At 40.3% G+C, this 13,366-nt stretch overlaps 1 protein-coding gene across 2 annotated transcripts in view; it reads left to right on the plus strand.

The window, feature by feature from the left end:
• FBXW2 (F-box and WD repeat domain containing 2) overlaps nucleotides 1-13,366 on the plus strand; it is a 33,185-nt gene that overhangs the window by 5,777 nt on the left and 14,042 nt on the right. The window contains exons 3-4 of one of the 2 annotated variants that reach the window (XM_064378493.1): nucleotides 9,351-9,545; nucleotides 11,595-11,728. In XM_064378493.1, coding sequence (XP_064234563.1) covers nucleotides 9,351-9,545; nucleotides 11,595-11,728 — 329 coding nt within the window. The remainder of the gene's footprint in view (nucleotides 1-9,350; nucleotides 9,546-11,594; nucleotides 11,729-13,366) is intronic. The other variant, XM_064378494.1, reaches the window with a different exon arrangement.

The raw sequence follows: 13,366 nt of genomic DNA on the forward strand, positions 1-13,366 counted from the left end.
TGAGATATGTACAGTGACATTTTTTTCTCTATCCCTGAGTGGATTTTCCACCCTTATCCTTTATCTTGTCTCTTGAGAACACAATCGTTTTTATAAAATTTTATGAGAAAAACGCTTCAGACTGTCTTAAACATTATGTGAATTACAAAGCTATTGATTACTTTTTCTCTGTGTTTTCTCCATGTATAGTCCTCCATGTATAGTCCTCCATGTTGCTAAATTCTGTTTGTTTTTCTGTCGGCACTGATATTTGAGAAAAAAAACCAGTGGAAACATTGGTATCTAATCCTAGCAAGTAGTTAGATCATTTTGGCTGAGTTGCTTATCCTCTCTGTATCTTTAAAATATGGGAAAGGAGGTCAGGTGCGGTGGCTCATGCCTGTAATCTTAGCACTTTGGGAGGCCGAGGCTGGTGGAATCCCTGAGCTCAGGAGTTTGAGACCAGCCTAGACAACATGGTGAAACCCCGTCTCTACTAAAATACAAAAAAATAGCCGGGTGTGGCAATGTGGAAAGGAGATATTTCTTCCTTGCTCTGAAATCCTGTGATTCTAAGTAGAAGAAGCAGAAGTTGGGAGTTTGGGCCAGGGAATAGAGAGTTGGATATTTTTAAACTAGGCAAGTAAGTAACTATAAAACAATATAATTATTAAAAATCTAAAATTATATATTATTTTTCATTCATAATAGTTATGTGTTTCTGTATATAAGTAATGCCCATGTGTTAGATAATATGTTTTGACAGGCAATGTAAATCATTCTTAGGCAGCATTTAGAATAGCTCCAGGCAGTTCTTACTAATAATCCCAATGCCTGTTTTCTTATATTGTATATAATATATAGAAATGCTTGGTGTTCTTTTTCATCCAAGAAAACTTCTAATAAACATTTGTGTATTACAGTATAAACTGTTCCTTTGTGTAAATATATCAATAGGCATCATTTAGCCATTTCCATATTAGTGCATGTATTAGTCCATTCTCAAAATGCTAAAAAAAAAAAAAAAAAAGCTGCCTAAGACTGAGTAATTTATGAAGAAAAGAGGTTTAATTGACTCATAGTTTCACATGGCTGTGGAGGCCTCAGGAAACTTATAATCATGGTGGAAGGCAAAGGGAAAGCAAGCACCTTGTTCACAAGGCAGCAGGGGAGAGGGAGTGTGAGTGAAGCGGGAAGAGGCACTTATAAAACCATCAGATCTCAAGAGAACTCACTCACTATCATGGGAACAGCATGGGGGACCACCCCCATGATCCAGTCACCTCCCACCAGGTCTCTCCCTCAATACCTGGGGATTGTAGTTCAAGATGAGGTTTGGGTGGGAACACAAAGTTTAACTGAATTATCTCTTTTTTCCATTTGGGACAGAAGCCTAAAAGTGGACTCACCAGATACAGAAGTATGAATTAGTTTTTAGCTCTTTTTTTTTTTTTTTGAGACAGAGTCTCGCTTTGTCACCCACGCTGGAGTGCAGTGGCAGGTTCTCAGCTCACTGCAACCTCCACCTTCAGGGTTCAAGTGCTTCTCCTGCCTCAGCCTCCCAAGTAGCTGGGATTACAGGTGCATGCCACCATACCTGACTAATTTTTTTTTTGTATTTTTAATAGAGGTGGGGTTTCACCATGTTGGCCAGGCTGGTCTTGAACTCCTGACCTCAGGTGATCCGCCTGCCTCGGCCTCCAAAACTGCTGGGATTATAGGCCTGAGCCACCGCACCCAGCCTGATTTTATAGCTCTTCTTAGTGTCCTTTTCAGATAGATTGATTTGATGCCATGCCAGCCTGATTTTATAGCTCTTCTTAGTTTCCTTTTCAGATAGATTGATTTGATGCCATGCCAATATAGTCTTTTTAAAAATTTTTTTTAATCGCCCATGAACCTGTAAAAGCCAATATGGTCTTAAGTAACTTGCGTCTCTCTCAAGAGTCTCACCAGACTCAATTTTAATATTTTTAATGTTGAGATGTATCATTTCTCAAGACTGTTTTACAATTGCATTTCTTTATTCATTAAGGGTATACATTATGTGGTGATATGTTCTCTGAAATGCTAGACACTCTGCTAACTTTAGAAAATAAATATTTGATTTAAAGCATTTCATGGTTTGGTTTGTCATCCTGAAGTTATTTCACACTTTATTTTTCTTGTTGTTACAAGCCTGATTGCTAGAACAGCATCACCAGTTCTTCTAGGCTTTGATGTACTTCCTTTGTTGTGGTGATGGCTTTTCTATGTCTCTTTTGCCTCAGATTTTTAAGGATTAAGATGCAGTTGACCAGGTGAGGTGGCGGATGCCTGTAGTCCCAACACTTTGGGAGGCCAAAGCAGGCAGATTATGTGAGCCCAAGAGTTTGAGACCAGCCTGGGCAACATAGCAAAACCCCGTCTCTACAAAAAATAGAAAACTTAGCTGGGTGTGGCTCACTCCTGTAGCCCCAACTACTCAGAGGCTGAGGTGAGACAATCATTTGAGCCCAGGAGGTGCAGGTTGCAGTGAGCTGAGATTGTGCTGCTGCACTCTGGCCTGCCCAACAGAGTGAGACCCTGTTTCAAAAAAAAAGATTAAGGCCGGGCGTGGTGGCTCATGCCTGTAATCCCAGCACTTTGGGAGGCCGAGGCGGGAGGATTACGAGGTCAAGAAATCGAGACCATCCTGGTTAACATGGTGAAACCCCGTCTCTATTAAAAATACAAAAAATTAGCTGGGCATGGTGGCGCGTGCCTGTAATCCCAGCTACTCAGGAGGCTGAGGCAGGAGAATTGCCTGAACCCAGGAGGCGGAGGTTGCAGTGAGCCGAGATCGTGCCATTGCACTCCAGCCTGGGTAACAAGAGCGAAACTCTGTCTCAAAAAAAAAAAAAGACTAAGAATCACCTTGGAGCTTGGAGCTTCTACTGGCAGTTGACTCATTGTTTTCACAACCATCTCTAGCATTTTCTTTTCCCTTTCTTCTTCTTCTTCTTCTTTTTTTTTTTTTTTTTGAGACAGGGTCTCCTGATGTCGCCCAGGCTAGAGTGCAGTAGCGCAGTCTCGGCTCACTGCAGCCTCTTCCACCTGGGTTCAAGCGATTCTCTTGCCTCAGCCTCCTGAGTAGCTGGCATTACAGGCACACACCACCACAGCCCGGCTAATTGTTGTATTTTTAGTAGATTCAGGGTTTCACCATATTGGTCAGGCTGGTCTCAAACTTCTGACCTGGTGATCTGCCCACCTCCTCCCAAAGTGCTGGGATTTCAGGCTTGAGTCATCGCACCTGGCCACTTTTTTTTTTTTTTTTTTTTTTTGGAGACAACATCTCACTGGGTAGCGTATGCTGGAGTGCAATGGTGCCATCTTGGCTCACTGCAGCCTCTGCCTCCTGGGCTCAGGTGATCCTGCCACCTCAGCCTCCTGAGTTTAGCTGGGACTACAAGTGAGCACCACTACCGCCTGGCTAATTTTTGTATTTTTTGTAGAGACAGGGTTTCACCATGTTTCCCAGGCTGGTCTCAGAACTCCTGGGCTCAAGCAGTCCACCCACCTCAGCCTCCTAGAATCCTGGGATTCCTGGTGTAAGCCACCACACCTGGCTCCTCTTGCTTTAAAAATTTTTTTTTCTTCTCTCATCAAACTTTACTTTTGAAATGTAGTAAAAACTGCAGTTACTTGGAGTCAAAGTAAATGGGAAATACTCACTGAATAACTACCTGGAAAGTTAATACCTACAATTCTGCATTTTAAGATTACTCTCAGCCGGGCACGGTGGCTCACGCCTATAGTCCCAGCACTTTGGGAGGCCGAGATGGGTGGATCACGAGGTCAAGAGATCGAGACCATCCTGGTCAACATGGTGAAATCCTGTCTGTACTAAAAATACAAAAATTAGCTGGGCATGGTGGCGCACGCCTGTAGTCCCAGCTACTCGGGAGGCTGAGGCAGAAGAATTGCCTGAACCCAGGAGACGGAGGTTGCGTTGAGCCAAGATCGCGCCATTGCACTCCAGCCTGGGTAACGAGCGAAACTCCGTCTCAAAAAAAAAAAAAAAAAAAAGAAAGAAAAAAGATTATTCTCTAGGTGGGTCTGTATGTTAATGTGATTTTTATTCTGATTAAATTAATCAGGTTTGCATGTTGAAATTTATGCTGTATTGAAAATGATCCAAAGCATTAGTCTGATTTTTCTATCAGTAGCATCCCTGGAACCGTGAGGGAAGTATTTGTTACAGAATTATACATGTGTTTGTGTCATCTTGTTACTTAAGAGGTTGAATTTTCACTGTGGTAGAACTGGGAAAACCCTGAATTTGGCAATAAACTTAGAGTGACTCTCACGTTACTGCCTTGAGTTAAGCAATAGACAGTTTTATTAAAGCGACTGATGGCTAATGCTAAAAATTGACATAAAGTGAGGTACTTATCTTTCTCTTTTGCAATTTATTTCTGAAATGGTAAGAAAGGAACCTTTTATGCTTGGTGCTGTTCAGTAGACACTTATGGGATGCCTGCTGTTTGAAAAACAATGTGAGGGCATACATGGATAAATTAGAGCAGTTATTTTCTTATAGAACATACTCACTGCGGCCAGGAAGATGACCTGACTGAGGTAAAAGTCTGTGTGGACTATAGCAAATCAAGAACACTTGGCTTTCTAAAGAGTGCAGCTGCTGCTCCATTGTAATAAATTATTGCCATGTGGGTGGGATTCAGGGTCAGAGTTATTAGATCTGAATTTTCAAGAGAAGCTTGAAATCTAGAGTTCTGTGAAATAGTCTGATTTTTTTTTTTTAAGTATTGTTCAGATTTTTAAGATACCGAATGGGGAGGCATTTTTTTCTTTCATGTGATGTAAGAGTCCACATTTATTTAGTCCTCTTTCACCTCTATGCTGCATTACTGGTGACCTCTTTGAAAACATGTTGGGTTAGACAGTGCAGCAAATGGGAGTCCAGAGGGGAGGCTTGACATAAAGTCAGAAAGGAGCAGAGAACGGTGGCTCCTAAAGGATTCTTGGAAGTAGACTTGCATCACTGTAAAATGGAACTCGACTCAACCTGATTATTTTTTTATATTTCAGCACAATGTTTTCCTATATGAACTAGTTTAAATAATTAGTTTGGATAATCTGTTTTTTTTTTTCCAAATTGTGCTAAAACATACATAACATAAAATTTACCATTTTAACCATTTTAAAGCATACAGTTGAGGGCCATCAAATACATTCACATTGTTGTGCAATCACTGCCACTATCCATTTCTAGAACTTTGCATCTTCCCAAACTAAAACGGTATCAGTTAAACACTATACACTGTTAACTATGTAAACAGTGTATATAATACACTATATAGTTAAACCGTATCCATTTATTTTTTGGTTTTTTTGGGGGGTGTTCTTTTGAGATGTGGTCTCGCTCTGTAGCACAGGTTGGAGAGGTTGGAGTACAGTGGCAGTATCTTGGCTCACTTTCTCCTGGGCTCAAGCGATTCTCCCACTTTGGCCTCCCAAGTAGCTGAGACTATAGGTGTGTGTCACCACGCCCAGCTAATTTTTGTATCCTTTGTAGAGACAGGGTCTCACCATGTTGCCTAGGATGGTCTTGAACTCCTGGGCTCAAGCGATCTTCTTGCTTCAGCCTCCCGAAGTGTTGGGATTACAGGCATGAGCCACCATGCCCAGCCTAAACTCTTATCAGTTAAACATTTCCCATGCCCCTTCGCCCACAGCCTGTGGCAAAACCACCATTCTACTTTCTTTTTCTTTGAGACAGAGTCTCCCTCTGTCGCCCAGGCTGGAGTGCAATGGCACAATCTTGGCTCACTGCAACCTCTGCCTCCCAGGTTCAAGCAGTTCTCCTGCTTCAGCCTCCTGAGTAGCTTGGATGACAGGCGTGTGCCACTGCATCCAGCTAATTTTTGTATTTTTAATAGAGACGGGGTTTTACCATGTTGGCCAGGCTGGTCTTAAACTCTTGACCTCAGGTGGTCTGCCTGCCTCAGCCTCCCCAAGTGTTGGGATTACAGGCGTGAGCCACTGCTCCTGGCCTACCCTTCTACTTTCTATGAATTTGACTACTCTAGGAACCTAATATAAGTGGACTCATGCTTGTATGATTTGTTCTTTTGTGGCTGGCTTAGTTCATTTAGCATGATGTCTTCAAGCTTCCTCCATATCATAATGTGTCAGAATTTTATTCCTTTTTAAGGCTGAATAATATTCCATTACATGTATGTGTGTATGTATATATATATATATATTCTATGTATATGTCACATTTTGTTTGTCCTCTCCCCTAATTTTTAGCTGCCTTGTTGCCTCTAGTTTTACCTCTTCAAACCATTTTGCATGATACAGCCACAGTAATCTTTCTGAAATGCAAATAAGGTCATAGTTAAACATCTTCCTGACCCAGTTCTGCAGCCAAACCTTGTCACTATTTCCCAGTCAGACTGAATTATTTTCATAATGAGTGTTCATGTTTTAGGCAGTGCTTTTTGACAAGCATTGTAAATAACTCCTAGACAGTTTTTTGAATGATTCCAAATAGTTCTTTATGAATTGATCCCAGTGCCATTTTACTTATTTTTGTGTTATATGTAGCTATTTAATTGTTACTTTAATAGGTATATAACAGGGATTGGCAAACTATGGACTGTGGGCCAAATCCAGCAGAAGAGAGTAATTGCAACTCACTAGGTCAAAGTCTAAAATACTTACTATCAGGTTTTTTACTGAAAAAGTTTTGGCATATACTCATCATTTAGTTTTGTTTTGGCCTGGCTAACATTCATCCTTTAGATTTCAATTAGTTAAAACTGAAAAGGTTTTGGTTTTTTTTTTAAAGCCATGAAATTCTTGAAACAGTCCTATACCATAGCCCAGCTTAAAAACAAAAGAGGAGTGTAGTTGAAGAGCCAGTCATGCCAGCTCCTAAGGCATGTCCACTTACATGTTGGAGCATGGTCATAAACTCAGTGGGGCCTCGTCTGAGATGTTTTCTCTTTTTGTCTGCTCCTTGTATTTGCTATGGGCTTTTTTAGTGCCTACCACCTACTATACTGAATTATTATTGCTTGTTTAGCCTTTTTGTCTTCCCAAGTAGACTGAGTGCCATGAGAGCAAGAGCCCTGCCTGACACGGAAGTTCTATAAATATGTGTTGAATGAATGAATGAGACCCTAGTTGAACACTGGTAATAAATCAGAACCAAGCTCATAAAGGACCTACGATGATTTTCTTCCTACTCTACTCCTTAGGAATACAGTCACAACATGCTTAAACTGAAGACCTTAAAGACTATCTAGACTTACACACTCCGGTACAGTAGCCACTAGCCCCATGTGGCTTTTGAGGACTTGAGCTGCAGCTAGTCCAAATGGAGATGTGAAATACTGGGTTTCAAAGACTTACAATCTAAAAGAACATAACATATCTCAGTATTTGTATTGATTACATGTTGAAATGACATTTTTAACATTGAATTAAATAAAACACATTTAATTATTTTAAGATGTTTCCTATTTTTTTTTTTTTTTTTTTTTTTGAGACAGTCTTACTCTGTCACCCAGTTTGGAGTGCAGTGTTGTGATCTTGGCTCACTACAACCTCTTCCCAGGTTCAGGTGATTCTCTTGCCTCAGCCTCCCAGGTAGCTGGGACTACAGGCTTGCACCATCATGCCCGGCTAATTTTTGTATTTTTTTAGTGGAGACATGTTGGCCAACATTTCTTTTCTTTTCTTTTTTTTTTTTTCGAAATGGAGATTCACTCTGTAGCCCATGCTGGAGTACAGTGGTGTGATCTTTCTCACTACAACCTCTGCTTCCCAAGCTCAAGTGATTCTCATGCCTCAGCCTTCCAAGTAGCTGGGACCACAGGTGTGCGTCACCATGCCCAGCTTATTTTTTGTATTTTAGTAGAGACAGATTTCACCATATTGCCCAGGGTGGTCTTGAACTCCTGAGCTTAGGCGATCTGCCCGTCTCCCAAAGTGCTGGGATTACAGGTGTAAGCCACCACACCCAGCCCAACATTTCTTTTTTAATGTAACTATTAGGACATTTTAAATTACATACGCAGTTTGCATTAGATTTTCTGTTGGATAGCACCATTCTAGACCATTGGCTCTCAAAATATTGCTGATGAGTTAGAATCACCTGGCAAACATTTAAGATTATCGGACCTCACCTCAGATGTTTTCAAGTTAAACTCTCTGAAAATAGGGACCTGCCTCTGTGTTTTTTTTTGTTGTTGTTGTTTTTTGCCTCTGCGTTTTAATAAAGCTTCCCAGATGATTCTGTTGTCTCACATGGCCATTGAGAACCAACCAAGTCCTACCCCTCTTTTTATAAAGAAGGAAACTGAGTTCTAAAGAGCAAAGCAACAGTAAATACAGTCTTTATTTCATGATGCTGTCATAGTTTTCTCAGGTTAAAATTCAAACTCTAGCTCTTTCATAAGTGATGGCCATTTTTCCATTGTCCGAAACAGTGATTCTTGACTAAAGGTGGAATTGTGGCTGGCTGGCTTTAGTCATTTCAGCTTTATAAAAACTGGTCATTTGGTGCTTTCCTAGGATATTGTGCCATTATCATAATGACTATATTTAGTGAGTTGTCAAATGCCTTTTTATTTGTTGAGGCTTATTAAAGGTGCATTGTGAGAATGAAATAATCCTTATTTATTTAAACTTAATTAAAGCAAAGTCCTGAATTGTCACCATGATTAGTATAGAATTTTCATCAGCAGCAGAAATAAAACTGACGTTTTCCTACAGAATCTTAAGAGGCTTTACAAACTCTTTGTTGAGTTGTGAGTGTCTGGGGATAATTTATCCCAGGTTTTCCTTGAGGTTTCTTTCTTCACATATTTCAAGATGGCTGGAGCAGTTAGCAGTTAGCTTTGGTAGACGTTAGCCCATGCTCTGAGGTTCATTTTTGATTTGCCTTAGAGTGGAATATGTTTCAGCAGGCACCTTTACTATTCAGCATTCCTTATTTGTTCAGAACTGTTGGGTAATGGACAAGCATGCAAATGTAAACACGTAGTCATGTGTAATACCTATCTATTTAATTCAAATCAGAGAGCTCATGATAGCCAAGGATTTATGAAATTTTTCAAGTGGAAGCATCAAGGGATGCTTTAATCTAATGCCCTTCTATATCCTGGAAAGTTAAGGGAAAAGGTCTCACCAAGGTTGAATTCTGTCCTAGTGCTTTTGACTCCATTTTGGTGACTGAGGAAGTTGTGTTACTCTTTCCATGCTTTGGTTTCCTCCGCTGTAAAGTAGAGTGCTTGAAGAACACCGTGATTTTGGGATTGATTTTCCTTCTTTAGTGTGTCTGTTTTCTTATTAACCTCCCTCTTTTTCTCTTGAAGGGTCAGATGACTTGTCTGCAAAGCTGTGGGATGTGAGCACAGGGCAGTGCGTTTATGGCATCCAGACCCACACTTGTGCAGCGGTGAAGTTTGATGAACAGAAGCTTGTGACAGGCTCCTTTGACAACACTGTGGCTTGCTGGGAATGGAGTTCCGGAGCCAGGACCCAGCACTTTCGGGGGCACACGGGGGCGGGTGGGTTGCCCTTTTTCAAGGGTTTTTACAGTTACTAGCCTCATCCTTTTAAGCCAGGAGCCAAGAATGTGAAATACTTTTTTTTTTTTTTAATTTAACCTGCTTTTTTCAACCCTCTTTCTTAGTCACTGCAGTTACTTCCTTTTATTCTAGTTACTCTTATTTGGAATATTTTACCCAGTTTTGCTTTTTCTTGCTTTCTCCTATGTACCCTTCTTGTGGGAGGGATAGTTCTCATTCTCTCTCTCTCTCATTCTCTCTCTCCCCACTCCTGTTTCATTTATATCCTATTGAACAGTCAGTTCCTTTGCCTTTATCAGATTCCATACCTCTAACTTGAGTAAATCCTACTTGTGTAAATTCCACTTTATTTGTAGCGTTAGGGCTGAAAGTTATTTGGTGTGATGCGGTTCCTAGATTGTGTGGTCTACACAGATTACATCCAGTTGGAGCTTGGTTGACAGTTGATTAAAACAAGCTACCACCTAGAGATAAGGTGAAAGAACATACCTGAATATTTCCTAATAAATGTATAGCAGCCTTATTTTTGCAAAAACTGGTCATTTGAATATAGCCTTGAGATTTGAGCTTCTCTCTGTGTTGCTTTTTTTTGGAGCTTTGTTTAGAAATTGAGCTATTTCCCAGCCTCTTATGCAGAAGCTCCCTTCTTCGTTTCCCCCATTTACCCACTGTTTTAGCCTCTGAGATTCATAGTGTATAATATCAAACGTTACATTTATGAGCAGCCTTTCAGGACTCCCTTAACAGGTTGGGTCCCTCTGTTTCCCAGTAACTTGTATTACTGTAGACCATTCATGATAGAAATATGATAATCTTGCTTCCCCACCAGACTGAACTCCATAAGGACAGTGATCCTACCTGTCTTGTTCACCCATGTGACTTGAGTTCCTTGCACCATACCTGGTGCTTAGTGGTTCTTTGAAGTCAAACTAGCCATTATGCTAATAAAAACGCATATTTTTTGCTTCATTTTGTTTGTCCTATATACTCTTCTTCAGTCTTTGCTGCCTGCTGCCACTTGTTTGTTGAGAAATTAATATTTGAAGGTGCATGTATGTATGGAAGTATGTGTTAAACTGAATATTATATTCCACAATGTTAAGATGTACCATGACTTCCAGGTGATTTTATTCCTGATCAACTTTGAGAACCTCACTCTAATACATTTTCTTACTGTTGCCTAGACATTGCTGAGGTTTTTCTTAACTTTATGACTTTACTGTTCCTTCTGCCTGCAATATTCTTTTTTCTTTCCTTGATAAACTCTACTCATCCTTCAGGGCCCATCTCCAATATCGCCTCTTCCCTGAAGTCCTCCCTGATATCCCTGGGCAGAGTTAGTCATTCTCCTTGATGTTTCCCTAGCAAGAGGTAAACATTTATTTTTTCTGGGCTTCCTCCTCCACCCCCTACTTATACTGAGTTTCTTAAAGGAAGAATCAGTTTCTTCATCTCTGGGTCCCTAATGTTCCTTTAGAATTTGGCATGCATTTGAAAATAAATATTTGAGGACTCACTATACTGCACACACTGTTTTTGGCACTGGGGATACAGCTGTGAAGAAATTCAGACACTGTTTTGAGTGAATGGCTTAATCTGACCTTTGAGATCCTTGTTTTTGTTTTATTTTTTCTGTCTTTACATTGGCTTTTCTTGAATCTGGGTGCTGTTTTGCAGCTTCCATTCTTTACATTTGTCTTACTCTTATTGTGTTTAGATAAAGTATGGTGTAGTATCAGGCAGGCAGTCCTAAGAAGGAATGCCATTATCTCCAACACTTGTTGTGCGTCTCGCTGTAGCTACCACATATAAAAGAGATTGTATTATTCCTGAGACTTTCCACCTTAGAATAATCTATAATAATAATTTTGAAATACTTTTATCGTAAAATTGCTAGTTGAATAGCACCGTTACAGTGTCTCTGGTTGGGAAATTATATCATTGGGCGATGGGGAAAATAAACATTGAACTCTAAAAGAGCTCACTGACAGAGACATGTTTTAACTTTGTGTATATTATGTGCATTAGTGTTTAGCGTGGACTACAATGATGAACTGGATATCTTGGTGAGTGGCTCTGCAGACTTCACTGTGAAAGTATGGGCTTTATCTGCTGGGACGTGCCTGAACACACTCACTGGGCACACGGAATGGGTCACCAAGGTAGGAAGACTTAGAAGAAATCTGCTTCTTGTCAGGCTTTTTGAGGGAGAAGGTGAAGGATGTTAGACACTGCCTTTTAAGTGTTAGGTGAGTCATAAGATGGAATTGATGTAACCACAAAGCATGATGGTATACAACAGTGACCAGCAAGTAGAAGGTACTTCGTAAATAGTTTAACAAATGCATGACTTATGGACATAGAAAGATGCCCACAATATATTTAGGTGGATAAAGGGGGCTATTAAAACTTTACATAGGTTACATAATATGTAGAGTGTGATAATCGGTTTCTGAATGTGTTCATCAAAATGTTGAAGGTGGGTATTTCTCGTGGGATTGTGGGTGCATTTTTACCTTTAGAATAAACATGTTTTTTTAATCAGAAAAGCAATTTTCATTTTGAAAAAATAATGCTTACAAGAAGTAGGACAAAGAAAACTGCACAGGATCTTTAGCAAAATATTGTAACGTTTTCTAGTTTTTAAAACAAGATTGTTGTGAGGATCAAATGCAGTATTAATAATGGATATGCCATGCAGAAGCACTTTTCTTGAGTTTGCCATTCTATGAGGGGCTGAGGAAACAGGAGTAAGCAAAATAGACCCAAGTCTTACCCTATGGATGATAGTCTAATAAGAGAAATAGTTTTATTACAATTTCACGGGCAAATATATCATTTCAAATTGTGTTAAGTTTTATGAAGGAACAGTACAGTGTTCTTTCTATAAGAAAGTCTAAGGCCAGGCACGGCGGCTCGTGTCTGTAATCCCAGAACTTTGGGAGGCTGAGGCAGGTGGATCACCTGAGGCCAGGAGTTCAAGACCAGCCTGGCCAACATGGTGAAACCCTGTCTCTACTATAAGTATAAAAATTAGCCAGGCATGGTGGCAGGTAACTGTAATTCCAGCTACTCTGGAGGCTGAGACAGGAAAATTACTTGAAACCTGGGAGGCAGAAGTTGCAGTGAGCCAAGATTGCACTACTGCACTCCAAGCGAGATTCTATTTCAAAAAAAAAAAAAAAAGCAGTCTAGGAAAGTAGTTCAGAGAAAGCTTTTTGAGAAGGGGGTTAAACATGAAGAATAAATAGGAGATAGCTGTGGAAGAGTAGCCGAAAGGTTGTTTTAGAGGGTACAGTATATGCACAAGCCCAGGAGTGGGAAAGAAGTTGGAACATTTGATGACCTGGACTTAAGCCAGTGGAGCCATGCTGGGGAGATGGGCAGAGAGGTGGTCATCCTGTATGATCTGTAAGGCCACAGTAAGTATGGTGCTTATCATCAGAAGTATTCTAGAAAACAATCCACAAGTTCTGAGCAAGTGTCTGGTGCAATGTGTGTTTTAAGAAAATTAACTGCTGAATGAAGAATGGACTAGAGTTGGGCACAATCAGATACAGGGTGACCATTTGGCTTTGGCAGTAGATAGCCTAAGCAAAAGATACCCACCCATAACTTAGATTTGGCTGGCAGTAATGAAAAGAACACCCATAAAGGATATATCTTTAAGGTAAAGCCACCTGGCCTTGCAGATTCATCGTGGGAAACTAAGAAGAAGAAAGAATCAGAGGTGACTGGCAGGTTTTAGATTTGGTGTATGATTATATCGTTTTTTGAAATAGTTGGGGCTAAAGGGAGAG

The sequence above is a fragment of the Aotus nancymaae genome, unplaced genomic scaffold, assembly GCF_030222135.1.
Source record: "Aotus nancymaae isolate 86718 unplaced genomic scaffold, 86718_ANA_hifiasm-v0.15.2.pri h1tg000003l, whole genome shotgun sequence".
Taxonomy (NCBI): Eukaryota; Metazoa; Chordata; class Mammalia; order Primates; family Aotidae; genus Aotus; species Aotus nancymaae.